This window comes from Grammomys surdaster, unplaced genomic scaffold (assembly GCF_004785775.1).
Source record: "Grammomys surdaster isolate TR1022 unplaced genomic scaffold, NIH_TR_1.0 270, whole genome shotgun sequence".
In the NCBI taxonomy this organism is placed as follows: Eukaryota; Metazoa; Chordata; class Mammalia; order Rodentia; family Muridae; genus Grammomys; species Grammomys surdaster.
In genome coordinates, this window is record NW_021604711.1 from 3,477,774 (window position 1) to 3,502,167 (window position 24,394).

The following is a 24,394-nucleotide window of genomic DNA, read 5'->3' on the forward strand; positions in this document are numbered from 1 at the left end:
TACCTTAATACAGGATCTGCACATTACTGATTGACAAATCCAGGTCTGAAGGCCAGTTAGCTGCTATACCTGGGGCAGGGAAATCTACTTCCCTTGCATCTCCCATTTCTTCATGTGATGATCTAATGCCTGTTTGATGCTGAGTTCATGTGAGTGAAGAGGCTGGCAAGGTGCCCTGCACATACTTGTGCATAGTTTCTATGTGCTCTTTTCAGGTCAACACGCAAAAAAGGACGTTATCATCATCATCATCATCTCTCACTGAAATACAGAGAGAATTATAATCTCCCACACAGAGATGTGGCTGTTGCTCCAATGTCTGCGGGATGAAAGATAATTTGGCACTTGGCAGACACCCAGTCAATGCTAGCTGAAAGAACAAACCTGGAAGCCTATTCAGCTGGCTGCTGATACCTTGGATATCTTAATACTGGGCATCATGAGTTCATTTGTCAACAACATATTCTTGATTATCGGCAAGTGAAAATGCTTGCAAAGGAATATTATTTAAAAAAAACCAACAAAAACAAAACAAAACTAGAGCCTGGAGATGTTGGCACAGGCCTTTAATCCCAGCATGGAGTGTGTGTGTGGGGGCGGGGAGCAGGAGGGGGAGTGAGGTGCAGATACAGGCTGATCAGAGTTCGAGGCCAGCCTAGTCTACAGATGGAGTTCCAGGACAGCCAGGGCTACACAGAGAAACCCTGTCTTGAAAAACAAGAACAAGCAAGCAAGCAAACAAAAATCACTTAGGAAAAAAAAAAAAAACTTTGGGTGTCAACCCTCCTCTACACTTAATTTAAAGAAACCCTGGGCTAAAATTTGCGACTACTGAGAGTCAAAAGGTTAAAGTTACAAATATCTATAAATTAGAGAAAATTTACAAATTGTTTAAGAATATGAATAGGAAAGAGAGATTTGAAAAAATACTACTGTCAAACTAACATAAAAGAGGTGCTCATTAAAACAATGTTTCACCTACTAAAATCGCAGTGGCCTGAGCTGCCTAGTGCACATGAAAATACTGCCCTACACTGAAAAAACACTGAGGAAAGCTGGAAATATATACCAAGATTCTCTACACTATGCCAGACACCCTACTGTCAATTATAGTCTCCCAAAGTAACAACCATATTTATTAAACATTCAGTTTAATAAATAGTATGTGTAAAAGAATATAAAAGAGATGAGGCCCAACCATGAAGATATATATAGAAACAATTGGGGCTCACTTTTACAGTGGAGTTTGTTATCATTACTGTTAAGGTCTCGAGTGGACAGTGTTGGCACACGCTTTTAATCCCAGCACTCGGGAAGCAGATGCAGGCAGATCTGAGTTTGAGGGCAGCCTGGTCTACAGAGTGAGTTCCAGGACAGCCAGGGCTACACCAAGAAACCCTGTCTCAAAAAAACAAAACCCAAAACAAACCAAACAACCAAAAAGGACAAGGCCTCTCGTAGCTCATCCAGCCTTGCGTTTCTGATAGTCTTGCTTCCTTCTCTAGTGGTTGAGATGACAGCTAACCACACCTGACTCATTAAATGATGTTTTAAAGGCTATTTAATAAGTGAAAATAAAATTAAGGAAAACTTAATAATAGGTACAACTGCACAAAATGTCCCTTGCAGTGACATTGTCATCTAAGTCACTTTCTATCCACCTTGGCAATGTGTTATTGTGTGTCTACACTGTGTTCAGCGTGGACAAAACTCCGTCTCCCTCACTCCAAGGTGGGGTGATATTGAATAAAGATGTCCTATTTTACAGTTCATTTAACACGGTTAAAAACAACCCATACCCAATGGATCTGGAATTGTATAAAGTATAAGAGCTGTCAGAGTAACAATAACCTCCTGTCCTTAACAGACTGGAGGGAAGTGCGGAGGGGTGAAGCAGAGAGATTGGGAAGGAAGGGTTAACTTACTCACAAAGTAAATAGTATTCAGTCCCAAAAGACTCCAGAACCATGAGCTTTCACAAGACCCACAGAAACTTTAAAGAATGCTTCTAAGGGACTGAGTACCGTGGGTCACTTAGATACAGTTTGAGCTTAATATTAATATGTCTCAGGTCCCAGCAACATATCACATGTACAGGCCCTCTCTCTCTCTCTCTCTCTCTCTCTCTCTCTCTCTCTCTCTCTCTCTCTCTCATATTACTTCTACATGAAGACCTTGTCAACAAGTGCCTGTCCAATAGCAGACTGGTACCACTGGTAATTTTGGCCAAAGATTATTGTTTAAAAGTATCTTGCACATTCCTCATTTGTGTCTTTAAAAACAAGCAAGCGAATAAACAACAACAACAACAACAACAACAACAAACTATTCCCTTGCTCCAGCCTCTTTGAATGTGCCATTCATTGCTCACCTTGGGACACTGGTTTCCACTGCAGCACTTGGCTCTCCCGTGGCAGCATTCCATTATAGATAAAGCAATATCATTGGTCTGGAGAACTCCTGTTATTACTGGACCAATATGTTAACTACAGGTGAAACATTGGCAAACTGGAGGGTTTTGCTTGTGAGAAAGAAAGGAAGAGAGGAAAAGAGGTTGATAAAAGGAAGGAAGGAAGGAAGAAAGGAAGGAAGGAAGGAGAACCCAGGAGAAAGGAAGACAAGAAAGTGAGAGCGGAAGGTTCAACGGGTGTAAAGGCACCAAATGTCAAGCCCTTAGGTTAGAGTCCAGTGTTAGTGTCCATATGGTGGAAGGAGAGAAGGGATTCCTACAAGTCATCCTCTGACCACCAATAAAGGCATACAACATGAAGCAAAATGTAACTCTGAAAAATTAAGAGAAGATAAAAAGGGAAAGTCAGGGAAGCAATGGCTTCCGTTTTAGCCACACTTGGGGTTGGTGGTAAACGTTTAAAAAGGATGTTGAAACCTTTTGTTTTGTTCAAGCCTCTTTTTTCTTTACTGGTTCTAAAGCCCAGTGCCTGGCACTGCAGCTGTCGGTCAACATGTGGAATGAATTTCTTTGGCATTAATAAGCACCTTGACATCCTGGATTTTTTGGTGCTGCTTTGTATATGTTGTTCTACTATGAGCAAGCTCTCACTCAACCAGGAAGCTGGGTTCTTTTTAAAATTTCCACAATTAATACAGGTGACATACTGTCATGAACAATATATGATTTGCACATCTTTGAGGAGGGTCCCCGAAAGAGGCTGATAGTTGGACGAGCAGTAACAATTGCAATCCAGACTCCAGTGGGGTAAAGGGGTTACAGAACACGGAGGGCAGGCACTGTTACAGGCTTCCCTGAGTGGTCAAACTTTTGACTGCGGAGCTGCAGGAGTGGGTGGCAGGCATTGTTTGTGGTGAGCTTGAATCCTCTCTTCTCATAAAAGCAGGAACGAGGTTTCATGGTCCTTTGTCCTCTGCAGTTTCCAGCTGACATCCTTTGGACAAAGGCCTGCCCACCACTACACTGTAGCCTTTCCTCTGGAACATCTCTGGTGTGGCATGGAGCTGGGCCACTGGAAAGTCCCTCAGCTAAGGGTGCTGTTTTCTCTGATTGGACAACCAAGGGCTCTAGCTGACCACACCAAGGAACAGGGATATGAGGAGGTAAGCTGGCCTATGTTTGCGGAGTGGACTTTTGTGGCCATTTCTCTTTTACATCAGCAAGAGTTGCGAATGACAATGAGCTGTTGAGGTAAATTTTTGAAACAGATGCATCAGCCTGGGAAGAGCTGGGCTACAGTCCCCAGCTTTGCAAACTGCATGCATCCAAAGTTTGGTGTCTCTGTGCACCAGCCCAGCTGCTTCAGCTCCACAGGCTCTGGTGAAATTTTCTTCCATGCAAGTAATAACCTCCTTCTCTAACCTTTAGATAATTCATACCCTCTAAGCACAGTAATAAAGTGTCTTAAGAGCTGCTGAAACTGATCCAGTGGCCTTTGAACAGTATCTAGAGAAGATACAGAACTCCACACTCAACCAGACTTAGAACCTATGAGACTATGTACCTGCTCAAGAGACATAGTATTTATAGGGAGGTGGGGTAGGGTGGGCCTGGGGACATGGGAAGAGGGGCAGAGGAGGGGCAGAGGAGTCACAGTGGCTTTAGAGGAAGGGCTGCTGGGGGTGGGGGAAAGGGAGGGAATCAGGAATGACTGCAGCCTTAAGCAAAATGAGGTCACATCCCAGGCCTGCCCCAGGAGATACCAGAGCCTGCTCTGCCCCAGGTTTTCTAGCCTACCGCCCCCCAAGAGCACATGTATCCAAGGAAATCACTGTGATGTCTAAGAACAAGAGAGAATGTGAAGGAACTAACACTCATGAAATAGAACAAATTCTTCACCAGGGAACAAATCTGAAGGCCTCGGCCAAGCGATGGGATAAAAAAAACAGCTTAGCAAAGTGCTGGAGCAGTAGATGAAGCAGCTCTCAGGCTGAATGCACTGAAATCATCCCCTTGCAGTCCTACTAGGTCCAGCTACCTAGCCATCACTTCTCTCCACCTCGTAAGGCTCTGCTGTGCATAGGATACCAAGATTCCTTGTCCTAATTCCTTGTCCTAATCCTGCAGACATGGGGCTTTGCTGTTTCTCACTTGGGCTTTGTCTGTTATCTTAAACAATACATACACACACACACACTTCTTCTTAATCGTATATATATATATGTATATATATGTGTATATATATATATATATATATATATATATATATATATCCCCTTCCCATGTCCTGTCAATAATTCCAATAAACTTATTGAACTTGGTGGAATTGGTTATTTGACATAGCAGTGCCCTATCTAAGCAAATAGGCATGTCCTCACATCTTCCCAGGAAGTCATACAATGTTTTTTCCAGCTCTAACCAAAAATATGTAATTGTAAAGCAGGTGTGCCCGATGATGACTATCTCAAAAAACTCAGAGGGTACTGCCATCATATATGGAGAAGACAACAGGGGAATTTAAACAATTTCAGAAGAGGAAGAGAGAGGCTTATGTAGAAGACAGTAACACACATCCTCAAGTGGGTGTGGTATTCTCAAGAGAATTGCCAAATTTTTTAAGTTAAAAGGATAAAATATTTTTCAATGTTTACCCTTAGAATCGAACGCTAAAGGCAGCTCATAGATGTATCTCAGTGGTGGAAAGTTTTTCCCCAGTATATGTAAAGCCCTTCACTTGATCCCCAAAAAGTAATTCTGATAAGGGCAACTAATCTTAAAGCTTAGCCATTCATGTTGCTATGCATTTCTTCCCATGTAACATGGCATTAAAAGAGTGCACTTTCAGGTACACCTTGGCCATGGCATGTTGGTAGGTAATGTCCAGGATGCCCATGTGCCGGGCCACCTTTCAGGTTACATCATGTGTCTTCCCACATGTCCTTCATCCTTGCTTCCCATTCTCGATATGGTTTTGGTGTCATTTTTATTTGGTCTGTTCTTTTCTTTTAAGCCAAGGTCTTGCCTTGTAGCTCAAACTGGCCTTGAACTCAGTTTCCCTGCCTCCATCTCCCAATTGCTGGGATTGTAAGTACAGTCATTGTCTAGGATGCATAATGCCCTGGGTTTGAGGGCCAGACCTCAGTAACAATTTGAGAACCATGTTGGATACGGCCATGGTCAGTTAGATGAGTGTCAAAGTGCCTAAATACAACTAATTTTTTAATTTAATGAATTTAAATTAATATATGTACATATGTTATGTCTGTTGAAGAGGTTGGCTTCAAACCCCCAAGGATACCACAATTTAAGGACACTCAAATCCCCTCCCCTCACACACACACAGACACACACACACAGACACACACACAGACACACAAACACACAGCACACACCTCTTTTTTTTTTTTGAGACAGGGTCTATATAGTTCTGGCTGGCCTGGAGCCCACAGAGATCTGCCAGCTCCAGCTCCTGAGTGCTGGGATTGAAAGCATGCACCATTATACCCAGCTAAAACATTTACATGCATTCTTCTATTTAATTTTTTTCTAGATGATTTATGATACTTAAGAGATGTGAACACTGTGCAAATAGTCATTCTATTGTTTAGGAAATAACGACCAGAAAAGGGCTGTGTCGCTTCAGTACAGATGTGGCTGCTATCACAGTGTTTGGAACATGCAAATGACAACATCACTGGCTTAGTTAGGGTTTCCTTGCTGTGAAGAGACACCATGACCAATGTAACCCTTATAAAGGACATTTAATTGGGGCGGGCTTGCACGTTCAGAGGTACAGTCCATTATCATCATGGCAGGAAGTATGACAGCGTCCAGGCAGACGTGGTGCTGGAGAAGGAGCTGAGAGTTCTACATCTTGATCCAAGGCAGCCAGAAGACTGACTGTCTCCCAGGCAGCTAGGAGGAGGGTCTCAAAGCCCACCCCCACAGTGACACACCTCCTCCAACAAGACCACACCTCCTAATAGCGCCACTCCCTGGGCCAAGCATATCCAAACCACTACAGACACATTTACACTATATTCTCAATTTCAATCTGAAGTCATAAATTGTGCATAGCTGACTACACCTGTATTAATTGTATTAATACAACATTCTTTAGAGGGCTTTTCTGCAAAAGGAACTACTGTTCTGTGTGCACAGTGAGCATCTCTGCATTCATTTTGTATCGCTATCTTATTTTGGTCATACTCCTGCTTGACTACATAGGCATCTGTCTACCTACACTGTTTTATCCTGCTTCAGTGCTGAAGATATAGAGATAAGTCACCCTAAACCTCAATCACGGGAAAGCCTTTCCTGACAGACCACCTCCCAAATTATCTGTGGGAGAGGGGCAATTATCCATGATGTTGGGGCAGTACCCTGCAGTATGAGTAATCTTCTAGGACACAGGGAGGAGTATCCTTGTGAGGATCTGGGTTTGGAGCCCACGACTGACACCACCAGGACAAAGAGGTGAGCAGCTACTAGAACCAGGATGGAAGAGAGCGCAGCTGCTCAGACCCGGGCAGGGCGACTAGCGACTACCAGGACCTGAATGGAGAGCACACAGCTGCCAGGACCTGGATGGAGGAACGCGCAGCTGCCAGGACCTGGACGTCAGAGCGCACGGCAGCCAGGACCCCGCCCCGCGCGCGCGTGCCCGGCGTTGGCGCAGTCTGGGTCTGAGTCGTCGGCTGAGGCTTGTCGGCCTTGTTCTCCGGCCGGTCCTCGGCCCTTTTGCGCCCTCTCCGTCCGCGCCCTCGTTGGCGCCGCCGCCCGCAGCCCTGGCGCTCCCCGCAGGCCCCGCTGAGGCCATCTGCGCCTTGTGTCAGCGCGCGCCCCGAGAACCGGTGCGCGCTGACTGCGGCCACCGTTTCTGTAGGGCGTGCGTGGTGCGCTTCTGGGCCGAGGAGGACGGACCCTTCCCGTGTCCCGAGTGTGCCGATGACTGCTGGCAGCGCGCCGTAGAGCCCAGCCGCCCTCCACTCAGCCGTCGCCTCCTGGCGCTCGAGGAGGCGGCCGCGGCGCCGGCGCGCGATGGCCCTGCCAGCGAGGCCGCGCTGCAGCTGCTGTGCCGTGCCGACGGAGATCCTCTGTGCTCCGCCTGCCGCATGGCCTCTGGCCCGGAGCCGCCCGAGTGGGAACCGCGCTGGAGGAAGGCGCTGCGCGGCAAGGTGCGCAAGGCGGTCCTGCACGTTGTCCATCTTTGTGTCTTACCTGGAGTCAGTCTATCGATCAGTGTGCTGACCTCCTCTTCCCTCTCCCCTCTCCCGCATCCCACGGGTACCTAGCGTCCTTCCTTTCCCGGGGACCCTTCCGCACCTAGGGCTCTTGAATCCTGGAGTCCATGATTTCTGCCTTTCCCCATCTCTATTATCTGTCTCCCATACCTTGCTGTTTTCCTCGATCTACTATCTCTAGAGCATGCTTTTCTGTTCGCTTTTCAGCTCAGGTCTTTGGCCTAGCTGTGCCTTATCTCTATACAACCTTTAGACTTTCATTTTTCTCCCATTTTCCCTCAATTCCTGATCCCATTCCTCAAGTCCTCTTCCTCCTACCCGGGTGTGACCTCATTGGTGCAAGCCCCGCCCATCCACTTGCTTGTGGAGCCCTGAGGTTTGTGCTGGAGACCTGAGAATGGGCTTCTGCCTGCCAGTTACCATTTGCAGCCCTCTGAGGGGCTGTCGGTACCTCATTCTGGAATCTTCTCTGCTGTGCTCTCTTGGTCATTGAGTGTGGCACCTGCCATTGGGCAGAAGCCGACCATTAGAATCTGAAGCTGGGTCATAGGGATCTGGAGTATCATCCCTGACCCAGAGAAGGATGTCTTTCTGAGTAAGCCAGGTAGGAAAGCAGTGATCTCTGCCCCACAGGAGGAACTGGTAGCTTAGTGTGTTTTAGGGTGCTGTTAGCCTTATGTTCTGGAATGATGAGGTGGAGGGCAGTGGTTCTGTCAAGGTCCCAAACTGGGGTAGGTACTCTGCCAGAACAGTTTTTTGTCCCCTTACTAAGACAGCAATCTCCACAGAGTCCAAGCAGGATGCAGAGAAGTCAGGAAAGCCACTGTCTTAAATCAAGCTGACACTAAAGGAGACTTCCCTAAAAACCTGAATTCACACCGCCAACCTTGAATTGCCTGCTGTACACCTAGTTCTGACATGTGGGAAGCACAGGAACCCCTTTTAAAAAACAACCATTTTCCCACAGAGACCAGATGAGTAATTCCAGTGGCCAGACGGCTGATCTGGGTGTCCAAATCCTTCTTCCCAGTCTCTAACCAGCCTCTGTCTCCCAGGAGAACAAGGGCTCTGTGGAAATCATGAGGAAGGACTTAAATGATGCCCGGGACCTGCATGGTCAGGCAGAATCAGCGGCTGCTGTGTGGAAGGTAAGTGGACTCTCCTGGATATGGGGAGCTAGCAGGGCAACCAAGCCGAGCTGCTGGAGTTTGCCTGGCTGGCTGGAGGAGGGACCTCTGCGGACTTGATGAGTGTCAGTAGGGAGCCTCTTTGCTGTATGCCTTATATCTTCAGCTTCCTTTTCTACACGGGACACTTTGTAGTCCTCTTGATTCTGACCCACTCCAGCGGTTACCAGTGGAGCACGCTGTTTTCTGGCTGCCATGTAAAACTACAGATAGTATTGCCTCGGAGGCTGGACGACCACGGCAAGTCCAAGTCAGGGCTAGTTCCCGGTGGCCTTTCTCACTGTATTGGCAATGGAGAATGGGAAAGGAGTTCTTTGGGGGTCCCTGTTACTAGAGCATTGATCCCACGTCTACTTTGGTGGGACTAACCATATCCCACCACTTAACACCTTAACACCTGCACAAAGATTTGGGGGACACACAGAGTTAGTACTTTGCTGCTAGCCTTCATCTGGTATCGTCCGATCTCATTAAACACCAAGGTGACATTATGTTACAGTTATTTTTTAAGGTTACTTGTCATCAAAACCACACATTAGTTTAAACTCTGGCAGCTTTTTCTTTTAAAGTTCATTACAGTCCCCCTCCCCTCGTTTTTTTAAAAACATAAAACCAAAGTGTTTCTATGACTACAGAAACCCTGACGCTCTGAGATAGCCTGCACCTTAAGGCTGTAGGCACCTGCCCTACCCTTCACAAAAGTTGGTAGGCACTGAGCACACCTAGTTTTCTAGGAGTCCACAGTAATTCCAAGGACAGATTCTAGCAGATAGAGGCTTTTAATATGAAGACGGGGATCCTGTAGTCAGAGGGAGGAGCTTGGCCAGACAGCAGTTATCTGGCTGGCATTTATATCCTTTCAGCAAAAAACATTCTTCCCTCAGGAATGTGGGTGTCCCCTGTTTGATCCAGGGCCAGGACGAAGATGTGAGTGCAGTTAGGAGTGTGTCCTTTCTAGTCCTGCTGTCTAGGTTAGGCTGGTAAACGAGTTGCTGAGGGTAGCAGGGTGGAGTTTTACTCTCAGGTTTACCAGAGGTTATAGTAGGAAAAGTGGCCGGTTTAAGGTAGCTATGTCTTCTGACAGGACGTTAGTCCCAGAGATGGACTTTGGGGAACTGAGAGGATCTTCACATAAGCTGAGCGTGGTATATGTAGATTGTATGTAAGGACTTAACAGTCTTCTGATCAGAAGTATAATCAGAAATGAGAGTGTGTCTGGCTGGTGGAATGTTTGTCCAGCGTGTGAAAGGCTCTGAATATAACCATGCAGAGCAAGCACCACAAACAGACAGTAGGCCTGTGGTTGTTGTATGGTTGTACTCAATGCATAGACCTCTTTCTAGTCAACTCTTACAAAGGAAATCACGTTGTGTTAGGTAAATTGTATCAACTGGAGATGATGTGAAGTGCACGGAAGGATGGAGACAGCTCATGTGTTAGTGCTGTGCTGTTTTGTAGAAGGATCTTGAGCATCCGTACACTGTAGTGTCTTAGGGATTCATTTCCTGGAGTCAGACATGAAGGACAGTGCAGGGGAGACAGAACATTGCCGTAATAGAAGTTGTGATGATATGAGCGACTGTACAAGGAAATGACCCAAAGAAGCTGTCACATCTTACAAATACACTGAGAATATTGGACAGAAACTAGCAGGCTGTGAAAAAGTGACTGATTTGGGAAGCATAAAAGAAAAGTATCTTAACAAAGTCTGAGTGGCATCTCCTCCATCTCTACTTCTGTCCCTTGATGGAATTGCTTTGTAGGAGGAGTTAGCCTTTGTTCTGCTGCTGTAACAAAACAGCCAAGACTGAGGATTGTGTAAAGAAGGGGTGTTATGAGTTCTTGAGGCTGAGTGTCAGAGATCAAAAGGTTCTGTCTACTGGTATCTGTGAGACCCTTGTGGTGGAAGTGAGTGCACCCTCTCTAACAGCTAGCTGTCTTGGGAACCAACTGGTGGTCTGTGAGACCAGCACCAGTTCCTTCAGAGGGTACACCCACCATGACCACTGTCCCTTAATCTCTACCTCATAAAGGCCCTGCCAATACCCATCACCACAGTGGGACCAAGCTAATACTGCCATGAGGGATGATGGGCATCTTTCATGTGGAGATTTCACTTCTGGTTTGGGAAAACAGGGAAAGAGAATCTTCTCTTACCTGTGATTTTAGTTTTAAAAGTAGATTTAAGTCAAAAGACCCAGCCCCCATATTTTGAGAACATAATTTCGTTCAGAGTAGATGGGGGTTCTCTTTCTTTAGACACATTAGCAGTGGGTATGTGCCAATGTGGACTGTTGTCCCTTCCCCCACTCACCCTGCAGGGGCATGTTATGGACCGAAGAAAGAAGGCCCTGACTGACTATAAGAAGCTTCGGGCCTTCTTTGTGGAGGAGGAGGAACACTTTCTGCAAGAGGCTGAGAAGGATGAGGGTGCTTCCGAGGATGATGAGCTGGCTGACCCAGCAGATCGCTTCCGGTCCCTGCTGCAGGCTGTGTCAGAGCTGGAGAAGAAGCACCGCAACCTGGGCCTTAGCATGCTTCTGCAGGTACCACCCGGGTAGGGGGTGAGCACCTCTCTCCACAGCACATCTCTGTGGTCAGCTCAGAGCCACAGTGGAAGAGAGACTCCCATATGGGCAAGATTGGAGCCACAGCCCACCTTGCCCCTGTTGTGGCCCAGGTTTGAATATCAGAGAATGAGTAGGTGGTTGGGGAACGTGGTAGGAAGGAACTTAGAGGTGAGGAAGATAAGAGATGCCCAGGATCTCACGGGGGAAGATTTTTCCCACCTCAGGCTCTGTGGGCAGGGATAGTCAGGGCATCCCCTCTGTCTTCTCTCATCCTCATCTCATGTCCCAAGTGTTCGACCAACACCGGAGGCAGCTTGCTTGGCAGTTGGAGCCCGGGCTTGTAATGTGGCATCAGCAGCCACCTGTAACTGAGGTATCCCTTTCCACATACCCATCAGCTGTTTGGGGGCTATACAACCTCAGAGACACAGGCTTTGGACCCTGCTTAGATGGGTTGTCAAGTCATCTTGGCTCTGCGTGTGTTGTACTCACTGTCTCACTGTCTTTACCTATATATCTCCCTTCATTTTCTCTGTCTCCCTCTCTTTCCCCGTTGTCCGTTTCTCCCTTCTCTGCAGTGATGATGCTGGCACAGCAGGCTGGCCCTCTGGAGCGCGAGGCAGAAGGAGCCACCTTCCACAGCTGGCCTGCAGCACCCCTACCTACATCCCTCAGGCCTCTGCCTGGCACCACCCTTCATCCCGGACAGATCCCCGTCTCCATCAGTACTGACAGCACGCTGGCCTGGGATGAAGCGTCAGGTGCCTCGCCAGCCATGCACATAGTTCCATTGTTCAGCAGTGTTTTTCATTTTCTTTGGGGCATGAATGTGCTCGGGCCTGTACTTGCTCCAAATAGAGACTGACCAATCCTGGGATTCCTTTCCCAATGTGTGCCAACCCTGCCTGGGACTACTTGGCAGCTCTGAAGTCCCTGCTTCTTGTTTTGCCATGGCTCAGCTTAGTGTGGCATTCACTCTAGTATCCAAACCTTGCACCTTCCCCATTGGAGCCCATGACAGGGTTGGCTCACTAGACATTCCTCAGCAAGGTTCTGAGGCATACCAGTTACAGTCAACCTGTGTTAGTGCCAGGGAATAGGGATGCAGGAGGCCCTGGGGTATGGCTGGGACCCTCCACTCTCCAGAGGACTTCTTCCCTCACTTTGAGTCTCACTGTGCCAGGTCCTGGGAGCTGTCTACTGCTTTGCTTCCCCAGCCTCTCTTCCTCCCTGCTTGTGCCCCTTGGGTGTCACTGGCATCCCCAAAGTGCTCCCTCCTTCTTCCCACCCCTTGTGGATGGGACCTTCTCCCCTGCAGAAGAGCAGCAGGGTGGCATCTCCAGGCCGCCAGGTGCTTCACTTCGCTGTATTTTTGGCTTTTGCTCACCTCATATTTTCTCCAGTAGGTGAATTTCACAAAACTTGTGACGTAGCGGTAGCGTGGTTGCCTGCAGCATCGTGTGTGTAGATAACTAGTCCAAGAAACAAAACCCAGCAGAATGGACAGACACAGGTCAGGGGCTAAAGATATAGGTGTATTTAGGTTTTTGGCAACAATGTTCTGTCCTCAGAAGACCCCAGCCTTGGATGTAGTGACCGGCTCCAACTTGACTTGCAGGTGGGCTGGGTTTTCAATGCTGAATAAAGTGGTTTGCTCCAGCCTCTCTGTTTCTATACTTCCTAATTTTTGTCCACACAGCTGCTTCCCCTTTCCCTGACCAGGTAGGTTCCAGAGTCTTTGATACTTTTGAAAGCAAGATAAGCAGACTGTCACTAAGATATTCGGGGATAGAGGGCAGGTGTCACCCCAAACCCAGCGTTGGCTGTGGGAATTGCATCTGAGAAGCAGGATCTGGATGGCTTGAAGGATCAAGAGGAGGCGTCATGGTGAGAGAGCTCTGGCTTAGCCCACTGGACAGGGTCTGCACAGTGCTGGCCAGCTGCGCAGATGCACCCAGGGTGACTGGCTGGAATGCCCAGGGTGGGACATCCCTGTGAGTGCCTGAGGTGAAGGCAGAAACATGCAGGTGGCAGTGAGAGCAGCCCTGAGTAGTGTGTCCCTTAGTGACAGAATGTGATCTCTGTTGGGGACCAAAATGAATATTAAACTAATAGACTAGCAGGGGTAGAGAATGTCTACGACTGGCCACCTGGTGGTAGCTCAGAAGCACATGATAGGTTGGGCCCTCTGATATTAGATTTTTTCAGAAAACCATATGACCTTGCCCAATGGACATGACCCTGAGACTCAGCAGACTGAGTAAAGTGCAGTCGTACGTTGAGAAAGCCTCACATTCATACCAAGGCTCTGCTCGCCAGTCAGTAGCCTGCTATTCACACATGCTACCAATAATACCCTAAATGGCTGCCATACAACATTTCATGCCACCCATGGGGAAGGAAGGCTAGAAGGCCTCCAGAGTGCATAGAGAGCACTAACCCTGTGTGAGGCTCCACCCTTTTTACCATGTCATTTCTTAAGGTCTCACCTTCCTACTGCTAGCATTTGGAGGGATTTCACAGTGACAGCAGAAACCTAAAGGCATACTCCCCGAGATGATGTGTTCTGTTCCTCACCTTCACTGCTGAGTGAATGTCAGCTTAGAGCCTGACACGTTTAGAGGCATAGTGACCCAAGACATCATTCCCATGTCCTCAAGGTAGTACGTACTTTGCTTACCACACCATTACAAGATAGGCCAACAGGGTTCCTTTGCTAGGGAGGTAGAAGAAAGGTCATATGGAGGGAAGATGGGGCCCATGAGAAGAGAAGAGCTGGACTTGTTTTTCATGAGTGGGGCTTCAGGGTATCATGGTTAAGTAAAAAAAAAAAGTATGCAAATGGCCTCTATAGATGTGCCGTCCTTTTGACACCGTATAAGTGAAGTACAATTTGGTAGTGGGCTACATTGATTTGATAAGTACCTTTTGCCTGCACATGGTAAGATGCAGGATGGATATGGTGAGAGACCATGTCAGCATCAGTGGACCCCAAAGGGCTGGTGGTGCCTGTGGGGTGGGAAATGTGTGTTGGAGAAATGTGTTTCCGAACTTTGAAAAGACAGTTGAGCATGATGGTGCATGCCTTTAATCCAAAGGCAGTCAAATCTCAGAGTGTGAGGTTAGCCTGGTCTACATAGCGAGTTTTAGGTCAGCCAAGGTTGCAGAGTGAAACTATCAAACATCAATCACTGGGCTGTAAGGTTAGAAAAGGCTGGGAGTGCTGGGCATGGCCACACCTAGGATGCTGAGGCAGGGTTATGGTCATGTGTTTAAAGGCGATGGGGAGAAACAGCAAGCATTTTTGTTGTTGATTTTGCTGGGGGCTTCCCTATATGGAAAACAGCTAGGTTTTAAGGCATATTTCAGTCTGGGTTTCCTGCAACAGTACGGTCATGTTGGGTAAAGTTCATGAGAGACTAAACATTGTGCATGCTTGATAACAAGCCAATATAGCTGATTCATAAAGAATTACAGGTACTCAGTTCCTGCCCATTGAGGGCTAGTCCTAGTACTCTGGTACCAAAATCCCTATAGTCCTTGTCTGTAACTGATGGGCAAACATCTGGTGCTCTGTAAATCCTCTGGGTTACTTCTAATGTCTAACTAGCACTATGGACTAGTTTTATATGGTTTGGGGGAAATGAGGTCAACAGTATCAAATACATTCTAGATGAGGGGGTGGTTTTGGTTGGTTGGTTGCCCCTAGCCCCACCCCCAGTTATTTTTGACCTCTAATTGAATCTATGGATGTGAAGCCTATAGCAGGCTGACTGTATTCCAACGTGCAAGTCATTTAGTTGGTCCCAAGATCCAGGGGCTCTGGCAGCAACCCCTGCAGACTGCGGTTGGAGTTCTTAACCCCCTTTTGGGACTTATTGTGAGGCTTGGGGTGAAACCTATGGGCATTTCTTACTCAGTGAAAACTGGCTGTGGCTCTAATGTCTTCACCCCAGTCACCTCATGGTTAAGTGAGGGCTGGTGGCAGCTGTCCCCAGGCAGGTCAGTTCAAAGGCCACTTCTCACACCCACCTAGTTGTCTCAGGCAAAGACTCCCAACTATCCAGAAGACTGCTAAAATCCTGGGAGGGAGGTTCCCACACGTTTTGTGTCACTTGCTGCCCACATGAGGTGCTTTATTTCCATGAGAGAATTTTGAGATGGATAACTGAGTTGAAACAAAGATTCTCTGTTAAACTGTCATTCATACGAAAGAATGTACTGTTAAGGGATTTTTAGGAGACAAACATGGCTAAGGACTGATAAAACTTTACAAGTGGAACAGCCACCTAAGCAGCCCTGCCGTTGATAGCAGGCAAGCCAGCCAGGACTGAATTTACAGACATGAGGTAAATACCATGCTCAGTCAATCAGAAAGGGCCATGCCTCCCGTCCTTTGCAAAGACCTGCTCTCGTTCCTAAACACTGGTCTATCCGCTCTGCCCCGTGAGGGTGGAATATGCACTCCTGAATCTCCTTAGTAGGTGTCATGGGGATGAGGCACCCCTTCCTTGTGGACAGCTCTGCGTTCTAGCAAAGAAGAAAAATCATCTGTCTTCATCCAGGAGAAACAAGGATTTCTGAGGCATCAGTGTCTTGAAATAAACATAACGGAAAACAAGCTTATAGAATCTTGTCAGTATGCAAATGAGATTACTTCCTGGGCTCTTCTGATTGGCCAAGTCTCCACAGAGCATCCAATGAAAGCCTTTAGGTTGTGGGCCACCTTTAGTGCCCGAGGGTCTGGCCGTTTAAGAGTCAGAGTTGTGCTGTAAGCTGTTTATATTCATTTCTCGTGGTCAGCTTCCTTCCTGGGTCTCCCGCCTCTTCGTTTCGGTTCCTCATCGGGTTCAGGGCTCTGGTGATTCAGGTGTTGCAGCTGTCTGTGCCTCCAACCACCTCCTGCACGGAAGTCTGATCATAGCTCAAGACAGTGTCTAATCCAGCTCTCAGCAGTGCAAGGATGCCCACAAGGCCACCAGCTACTGAGGTTTTGTCCACCCTCGGTGCCCTTCAGTGAATAGCAAAGGCTCTTTGGAGATAACCGGAGTCCCTGGGTAGCTTAGTGGACCAGCCTTAAAGGACTCCTGACTGGGACAGAGTGGATAGTCTCCCCCTGGTGGCCTAGCCGAGGTAGTACCGTGCGGTACACCAGAGAGCCAGGTTTGTCCAAAACAAACGGCTAGTGTCCCTTCTAATAGTTCTTGGTCTCTACACAGGTTCAGTTGTCTTGATTCAGATGGGAGGCCTGTCCCCGGCTTTGACCCCAGCATTTAGGATAGGTCAGCCAAGTCTAAAAAGTGAGATCCTATCTCAAAGTAACTAAAACAAAACAAAACAGAAAACCAGAGGGTGGCAGTTCCCTGATTTAATTCCTATGCTAACCATCCAGTTTCTGCCAAAGAGCAAAGGAGTTAGGCCCTTCAAGTGCTTGGCTAAAAATCACCCTTTTGATCTGGTGCTCTCCTTGGAGAAAATATGTATTGCAGCATCTCCATTGCTATTTTATTACATCCACATTAGGATAAAAAAAATACAACATGGTGGGCACTTTGCTATGCATACTAATACTTACCTTGATTAAAATATTTGAGTTTTAGCTCATTTCCATCTATTTGCAAAATTTCAGGAAGTTTTCGAGAGAGAGGTGGAAGCAAGCACTCCCCGTGTTTACAAATGGCTGGTTTTCACCTTCACCTAAAGGTTGTCATTATTTTTGAGAATATTTTTGGTTGATTATTTTATTGATAAATATGGATCATAGTTAGACACTGAGAAGATGGCTCAGTAATCAAGAGTGCTGGTTACTCTTCCAGAAGCCCAGGGTTTGGTTTGTGGCACTTACATGGGAGCCTCACAATATTCTGTATATATTCTGTATTAAGCTCCAGGAGATCCAGGCTCTCTTCCAGCCTCTGTGAGCACTGCATACACATGGTCCACAAAGATACATGCAGACAGAACAGCTACACACACACACACACACACACACACACACACACACACACAAAGTGGATTGTAGCTTAATGAATTGGTAACAACAGAAAAAGATATAGCCTGGATGATGAGTATAGATATATATGAACAAAAATGACAAAAATATGCTTATATCTTAGCAATTTATAACTTGGAATACAGTTCCTCTTCCTATCAGACTTTTTCACTAAAAAAAGTTAATGAGGCTTGGCTAGGTGAATAATTCTGGAGATCACCCCAACAACCAATACATCCCCCATCTCCTCTTCCTCTTCTTCCTCCTCCTCCTCCTCGTATAGTTTTTATTTTGTGTGCATGCACCGTGGCGAGCATGTGGAGGTCAGAGGCAACTCTTGAGAGCGAGTTCTCTCCTTCCCCATGTGGGTCCCAGAGATGGAACTTGGGTCATGGAGCTTGGTGGCAAGAAGCACCTTTACCCACTGAGTCATCCCAATAGCCTGTCCTTGAGTCTTTAAACACATGCTTTCTCCAGCTTACTGCCAACGGTTCTATTCATGGTTCTCCCAGGAATGAGAAAAGCCTTTAGAATCTTCTCACATGATTGCCTCCCATCATGCAAGTAAGTCAGAGACATGAAAGGGGGCATCAAAAGACACTGTAAGTATGCAAAGCAGGGGAGGGAATCAGAAGAGTTTTAGAATGAGCGGCCCCTGAAATGGGGGAGGGTGTGTATGGGTGCTCACTTACTCTTTTTCCTTTGTCAATGATGAAACCAGACAGTGAAGGGTAAGCACAGGTCTCAAGCAACAAGGCAGCATCCCAGTGGGGGAAGGCACTTAGAGAACCTGACTTCAACTTAGATTTGTACAGAAGTCACTGGGCACTTTAAAGGAAAGATGGGAGGCTGTCAGGAAAGCTCAGTAGGTAAAGGCACTTGCCACCAAGCCTGACTACTTGTGTGAGTTCAGTCCCTGGAACCCACACAGGAAGGAGAGAACCAACTCCCACAACTTGTCCTCTGACTTTTACATGTGTGCCACAGTGCACACCCATGTGTACACATGAGGGTACATGAGTGTGTGCGCACTTGCACAGACTAAATGGAATTTAGGGACAATAGGGAAGTAGATGGGAATGGCTTTATAGCAACAGGATAGAAAAAGGTTTTAAAAGACCAAGGGTCCCATGGGATCCCCTGGGCTTGCTCACGAGCATTTAGAGTTACCATCCTTCTACCTTTCCATGAAGCCTGGGTGAACTAGCCATGGTGGTTGATGTCCCAGTAGAACTGAGCAAAGTGATGCCCAGTTATTTGGTGATATACTGTTGCTCTGTGTTTCCATGACAGTGCACTGAAGAAATTATAAGTAGGTAAAGAGCCCTGCCCACCAATGTGGTCGGCTATTACCCAATCGACTGAGAGCCTCACTGGAGCCTCACTGGTTGGCAACCAGGAAAGCTTGAGTACAAAGCTCAGGCCTACACCAACACTGGCACTCCAGAGGCAGACTCGGGAGCATCTGAGTTCCAGTCCAGCCTAGTTATCCCAACTCGCAAGAAAACAACATAAAGTTGGCCTCTGCCTCCCTGCTCAGCTGCTGCATTTGCTATTTTTTCAGTTTCTGTGATAAAATGTCAGGACCAGAAGAAACGGAAGAAAGTTAACTTGGGCTAATGGTTTCAGAGGGAGTGTCTGTATTGGCAGAAGAGGCGTGTCAGAAGGCAGCTCGATCAGAAAGCCGAAGGATCCTTTTTCAGCCACACATAGGAAGCAAAGAGGTCAAACTGGAAGTGAGTTGAAGCAAGAAACCCTCAAAGTCTGCCCCAATTATAGAAGTCTTCTTTTAAGGCTCCACCTCTTAAACTTACCCAAACAACACACACCAACCAGGGACCAAGTGTTCAAACACATGGGCCTATGGCGTCTTTCTCATTCCAGCTGGCATTAAGGAATTTAGAAGTTGTCCTTTGCTTTTCTATTGCTATGATAAAATACCATGACCAAAAGCACTGTGAAAGATTTCATGCTTACAGGTATAATTCACCACGAAGAGAAACTAAGAAAGAAACGGAACCAGAAGTCATAAATGCATACTGCTTGCTAGATTGCTCAGCCTGCTTTCTTATGGCACCCAGGACTACCTGCTCAGAGGTGGCACCATCCATGTGGACTGGGCCTTCCCACATCAATAACCAAGAAAATGCCCTATAGTCTCACCTACAGGCAGTCTGATGGAAATATGTTCTCAGTTGAGTCTCTCTTCCCATAACAACTCTAGCCTGTGTCAAGCTGACAACAGAACAAAAACCCAACTAGGACAGGAGGAGAGAGAAAGCCGTTTGTTGATTGGATGGTGCAAAGGTGGCAGGCAGCCACTTTGGGTTCATTGGGTTGTCTTCCTATGAGTTCCCAAAAAACATGAGCTGAGAAACATTCAAGTATCCCAGCTACAGGGATTTTATTATGAAAACAGGAAATTAACACAGAAGTTAAAAAAGTTTATTTTAAATTCCAGAACAGGTAAAGAGGTATCATTGCAGAGATGTATCACGTAGAACAAGAGAAAATAAAAGTTCTCAACATCGTGGTAACATTAATACTCCACAATTTAAAAGGACTGACTTCAAATTAAGTCCGTCAAGGAGAAAGGGAAAAATCGAAACAAACTCAAACTCTACAGGGCCAGTGCCCACCTAGGGTGGGACCTTAGGTGAGGATCAAGTGTCACTCAGCCAGGGCCCTTCAACTCCAACCTACTATGGTAGGTTGAGTGTCCCCCCAGATAGGTGGGAGTCAGGACCTCTGACACCCGTGACCAGGATCATTTGGAGAAAAGGGTTTTGCAGATGCAATCAAGTTACAAACCCCTGGGTGGAGCCAGCCTGTGTTAAAGTGGGCTCTGAGTTGGATTGCTAAGAGAAAAATGTTAAGGAGAAACAGGGAAGAGTTGGCCATATGACGACAGGGCGCAGCATTTGCAGTGATGTGTCTACCACCTAAGGAGGGCTGTACTCCACCAGACACTGGGAGGGAGGCATGGTTTAGATTTTTGCCATGCTTTCAGGAGAGGCCAACCCTGACAACACTTCAGTTCAGATTTCTGGTCTCCGGATTGTAGAGGAAAGAGTCACTAGTGGCTTTTTGGCCAGAGCTCTTAACCTAAAGCCCCAGGCCCCCTGGAGTGGGATCCTGAGCACCACGCAGATCAATCACACCAACAATCCCTGATTGAACTTGCAACAAGCAGCAAGAGGAAATGTTAGGTCTGCGGGATAGTGTGACTCTGTTTCTCTTGGGGCCACCAGCTTCACAGCACTAGACAGATGGCATTTTTTCAGACCCTATGGAATAGGCACCGTGGAGCAGCACCCCACTCCCTGGGCTCTTTTCTCCTTACTGCTGCCATCTTGGAGTAGAAGATTCTCAGGTAGCTGAGGTTCCAGTGTGCCCCTGTGCTCTCAAATGTACATTAAAACCCACTTCTCGTTTCTTTTCTTGGTCAATGTGGATGTGGTTTCTGTCCTCACTAAACTCTGACCAAAGCCTTAGGAATCTTGGAATCTTTGCCTTTGTGTGGCTTGCTCTAGTCTGTCACAGGGAGGGGGAGAAAGAGATTTAGGTAGAAACAGATTGGAGGAGGAAGAAAAAAGAGAGGGGGGAGGGGCTGGAGAGATGGTTCTATGATTAAGAGCCCTGGCTGCTCTTGCAGAGGACCTCTGTCAGCTCACAGCCTCTCTAACTCCAGTTCCAGGGGATCAGATGCTGTCCTCTGGCCTCTGTGGGCACCACATTCATGTTCACAGATGCACACATCTACATAATTCAAAATAATAAAATCATTTAACAGAAGGAAAGAGAAGGTGGGAAGGAGGGAGAAGAAAGAAAGGAAATGGACAAGTGAGAGATGAACAAGATGGAGGGAGAGTGAGAAGGGAGGGTAAGTCTGTCATTTACTGTGTCACAACACCCACCACTGGGCTGGACGTTCTACACACACACACACACACACACATACACACACACACACACACACACATATTTGCCTCACTGAGAGAGGGCAGCCATGACAAAGTAACAACACAGGAGATTCACATGATTGTCACTTGGAAGGAACCACTTTCTAAGTCCCAGAGGCTAGAAATATGAGACCAGGGCATGGTTGGCTCACTTGGAGCGGCATCTCTCCAGGTCCTAATCTCTCTTCTTAATAGAATACCAGATCTATGAGGTTAAGGTACATCAATGACTCCCCTTAACCACAATCTTGTTCAATGCTTCATCTTCAAATTACGCCTTCAGAAATCCCTGACCCCTGTGGGCAATGCCAGCGTTCAGCACAGGAATTTGGCAGAGGGAGCATATCCAGCCACTGGTGTCTCATCATATGTTTATATAGGAAGGAGATAATTAGTACTAGGAGCTAGGGGCCGCAAAAAGGCTTTTCTCTCTCAAGGACATCTCAGGAGTCCCCAGGGAGGTTAGGACCTCCAGAGGATTCTGTCTCTTCTTCAGTCTCTCTGACCACTGAGCAGATGGTTAGAGGCCTGGGGTCATGGGTCCAGAGACAGAAGAATGGCTGTAGGGGACCAGAAAAGGAGAATCCAGAGAACACGTAGATCAGGGAGTTATTGGTTGCATTATGAAAGGAGATTTCTCCTGCCTCAAAGTCTAAAAAGATGCCCACCCGCCGAAGGGGCTCTGGAGGAGACAGGCAAGTCCTGGGGTAGGAGAGGGCTTGGAGTTTCTTCTTGTAAAACTCTAGTGCCCAGAGGCCATGCTGGGGTGACTTGGGGATCCTTCCTTCCCGCACCAAACTCTCCAGACACACACCCAGAATCCAGGCCCTCCTGTCCCCAACCTCTACTTCCCAGTAATGTCTCCCTGCCTCAAATCGCTCTTGAGCCAGGATGCAGGGGTCCTGGTCAAATCTCCTGGAACTGGGGGACACATCCTGGTCAAATAGCAGCCGCTTCACACTTTTCTGATCCTCTGACACCATGAGTTTGGGACTGGCAGTTTCAGGGTCCAGGGACAGACTCACTGTAGAGAAAAGAAAGTGACAGGCATGGGGACTTTTGCCCTCTTGGCCCTGTGTGGATGAGGGATCTAAGCTCTCTTCCCTACATGAAACTTTCCCCATCTGTCTCTAGAAATCATTTACTGTCTTCATTTAAATTGTTCCCCACACTCCAAGCAGTGAGGGAGGCGGGGGTGAGGGATACTTGAAGAGATGTGAGCACAGCCTGAGACAGCTCCCAGGGACAGCCTGAGACAGCTCCCAGGGTGTACTAAACCCAGGTCAGAGGACAGGCTCTTTGTGGGAGAGACAGAGAGAAACTGACACAGAGACAGAGAAAGACCGAGAGGCAGAGACAATCTCCAGCAGAGAGAAAACTTGGAAATAACGCTCACACCCCACAGCCAACACTCCAGATGTGGGCTTTTCTGTGGGCTGCATGTGACTGGCATGTGCCTTCAGGCTTTGTGTGTCAGAAGCCTGGTCTTCAGTGTGAGCGGTAGGAGGTGGGGGAACTTTTAAGAGGCAGAGCTTCATCCAAGGTAATGAATTCATGGGAACATTTAGTTCTACGAGGACCCTGGTTAGTTCCCATATATCCCCAAATTCCTTGTTTCTTCTGTCTTGCTATCCACCATGATATGACACAGCCAGGGAGCCTTTACCACACTTGATCTTGGAAATTTAGGCCCCAAAATATGAGCTAAATAAACATTCCTTTACGAATCACCCCGCTTTGGGTATTTTGTTTCAGTAGTGAAAATAGGACAAATCCAAGCTTTAAGCCCTTGTCTCTCTATGTCCCAGAAGGAGGCCCTGTAGTCCACCCAGAATTATCCTGTGAAGAATAATTGACCAAGGACTCTCTCTCGGTGGTGAAGGGTTTTCACTGGGTGGGTTGTAGCTTGGAAATCCCCACTAACTATTCATTTTGTCCCTGCTGTGTTGGGTGACACAAAGACAAAGCCTCAGAGCAGAGCCTGGCACGCAGGTCTTTGGTGTGAGGGTCAGGGCTCACTCACCATGGAAGAGCTCAGTCCCATCACGGGTTCCTGGATCCTCTTCTTCTTGACTTTTTTTATGTTCTTTGTGACACTTCCCAAAGGCACAGGCTATTGCTGCTGAGACCAGCCCTAGTGCTGTGAGGATCAAAGGCAGAGCCGGTCCGCTTTCTGTGGACTGAGGCCTTCTGGACAGAGAGGCTAAGGGGATTCCAAAGGCATCAAGAATAACAGGATTAGATGTGTGCTTTGTTAGATATGTGTGAGCACACACACACACAAACACACACACACACACACACAAACACACACACACACAGACACAGACACACACACTGTTCCAAAGTCAAGAAATACAATGTTTATAGACCTTTCTAAAAAGGGTTCAGAAAAAAAAAAGAGTTGTCTTCCAATACACAGTGCTACAGCCTGAATGTTTGTGTACCCCAAGACATTGAAACCTCAGCCTCTTAGTGGTGGTGCAGGTGGACTGTGGGAGGTGGGGCAGTCCTGTGGACGGAGCCTCTTGACTAGGATGGTCACTGTGAGTTCCAGGCCGGTCAGGGTTACATGGTGATAACCTTTTCCAAAAAAACATCAAAAATCAAAAGGGTTTTAAAGAAATAAAAATTTAAATGACAAGCTAAATCTATCCTTTAGTAGCTAAATAGGTAAACTGTCATCTCTCCAGACAGTGGGATAGCTATTCAGCCCCCAACAGAAATGATTTATTAAGTGTGGTGGTTTGAATGAGAATGGCCCATATTTTTGAATATGAGAAAAGCTCATATTTTTGAGTGCTTGATCCCAGTTAGTGGAACTGTTTGGGAAGGGTTAGGAGGTGTGGCCTTGTTGAAGGAGGTGTGTCACTGGGGTGGGGTCGGAGGTTTCAAAAGCCCACACCAGGCCCAGTGTCTCTCTCTCAACCTTCAACTTGGTCTCTCAGCAAATTCTCCAGCACCATTTCTGCCTGCCTGGCTGCCTGCCTGGTTGCCTGCCTTCCTGCCTGCCTGCCTGGTTGCCTGCCT

General features: G+C 47.2%; 2 protein-coding genes across 2 annotated transcripts in view; one reads left to right on the forward strand and one right to left on the reverse strand.

Moving 5' to 3' along the window:
- The first annotated feature begins 3,468 nt into the window (after window positions 1–3,468).
- Rnf187 (ring finger protein 187) lies at window positions 3,469–13,072 on the forward strand. The gene is made up of 5 exons (XM_028776489.1): window positions 3,469–3,573; window positions 6,991–7,587; window positions 8,709–8,801; window positions 11,162–11,386; window positions 11,989–13,072. The coding sequence occupies exons 1-5, from the start codon at window positions 3,469–3,471 to the stop codon at window positions 11,989–11,991; spliced, it is 1,023 nt and encodes a 340-aa protein (XP_028632322.1). The 3' UTR covers window positions 11,992–13,072.
- Window positions 13,073–21,807: 8,735 nt separating this feature from the next.
- The window catches only part of LOC114628582 (butyrophilin-like protein 10), a 5,251-nt gene continuing 2,664 nt past the window's right edge, over window positions 21,808–24,394 (reverse strand). Inside the window, exons 4-5 of the mRNA XM_028776456.1 lie at window positions 23,388–23,567; window positions 21,808–22,388 (exon numbers count right to left, since the gene is read on the reverse strand). Coding sequence (XP_028632289.1) covers window positions 21,808–22,388; window positions 23,388–23,567 — 761 coding nt within the window. The remainder of the gene's footprint in view (window positions 22,389–23,387; window positions 23,568–24,394) is intronic.

Bases quoted from the DNA above. Each gene is read 5' to 3' on its own strand.
- Rnf187 (XM_028776489.1), top strand. From the start codon at position 3,469: ATGGAGCTGGGCCACTGGAAAGTCCCTCAGCTAAGGGTGCTGTTTTCT. The intron at 7,588-8,708 runs GTGCGCAAGGCG...TCTGTCTCCCAG, and splicing joins GGAAGGCGCTGCGCGGCAAG to GAGAACAAGGGCTCTGTGGA. The intron at 8,802-11,161 runs GTAAGTGGACTC...CTCACCCTGCAG, and splicing joins CAGCGGCTGCTGTGTGGAAG to GGGCATGTTATGGACCGAAG.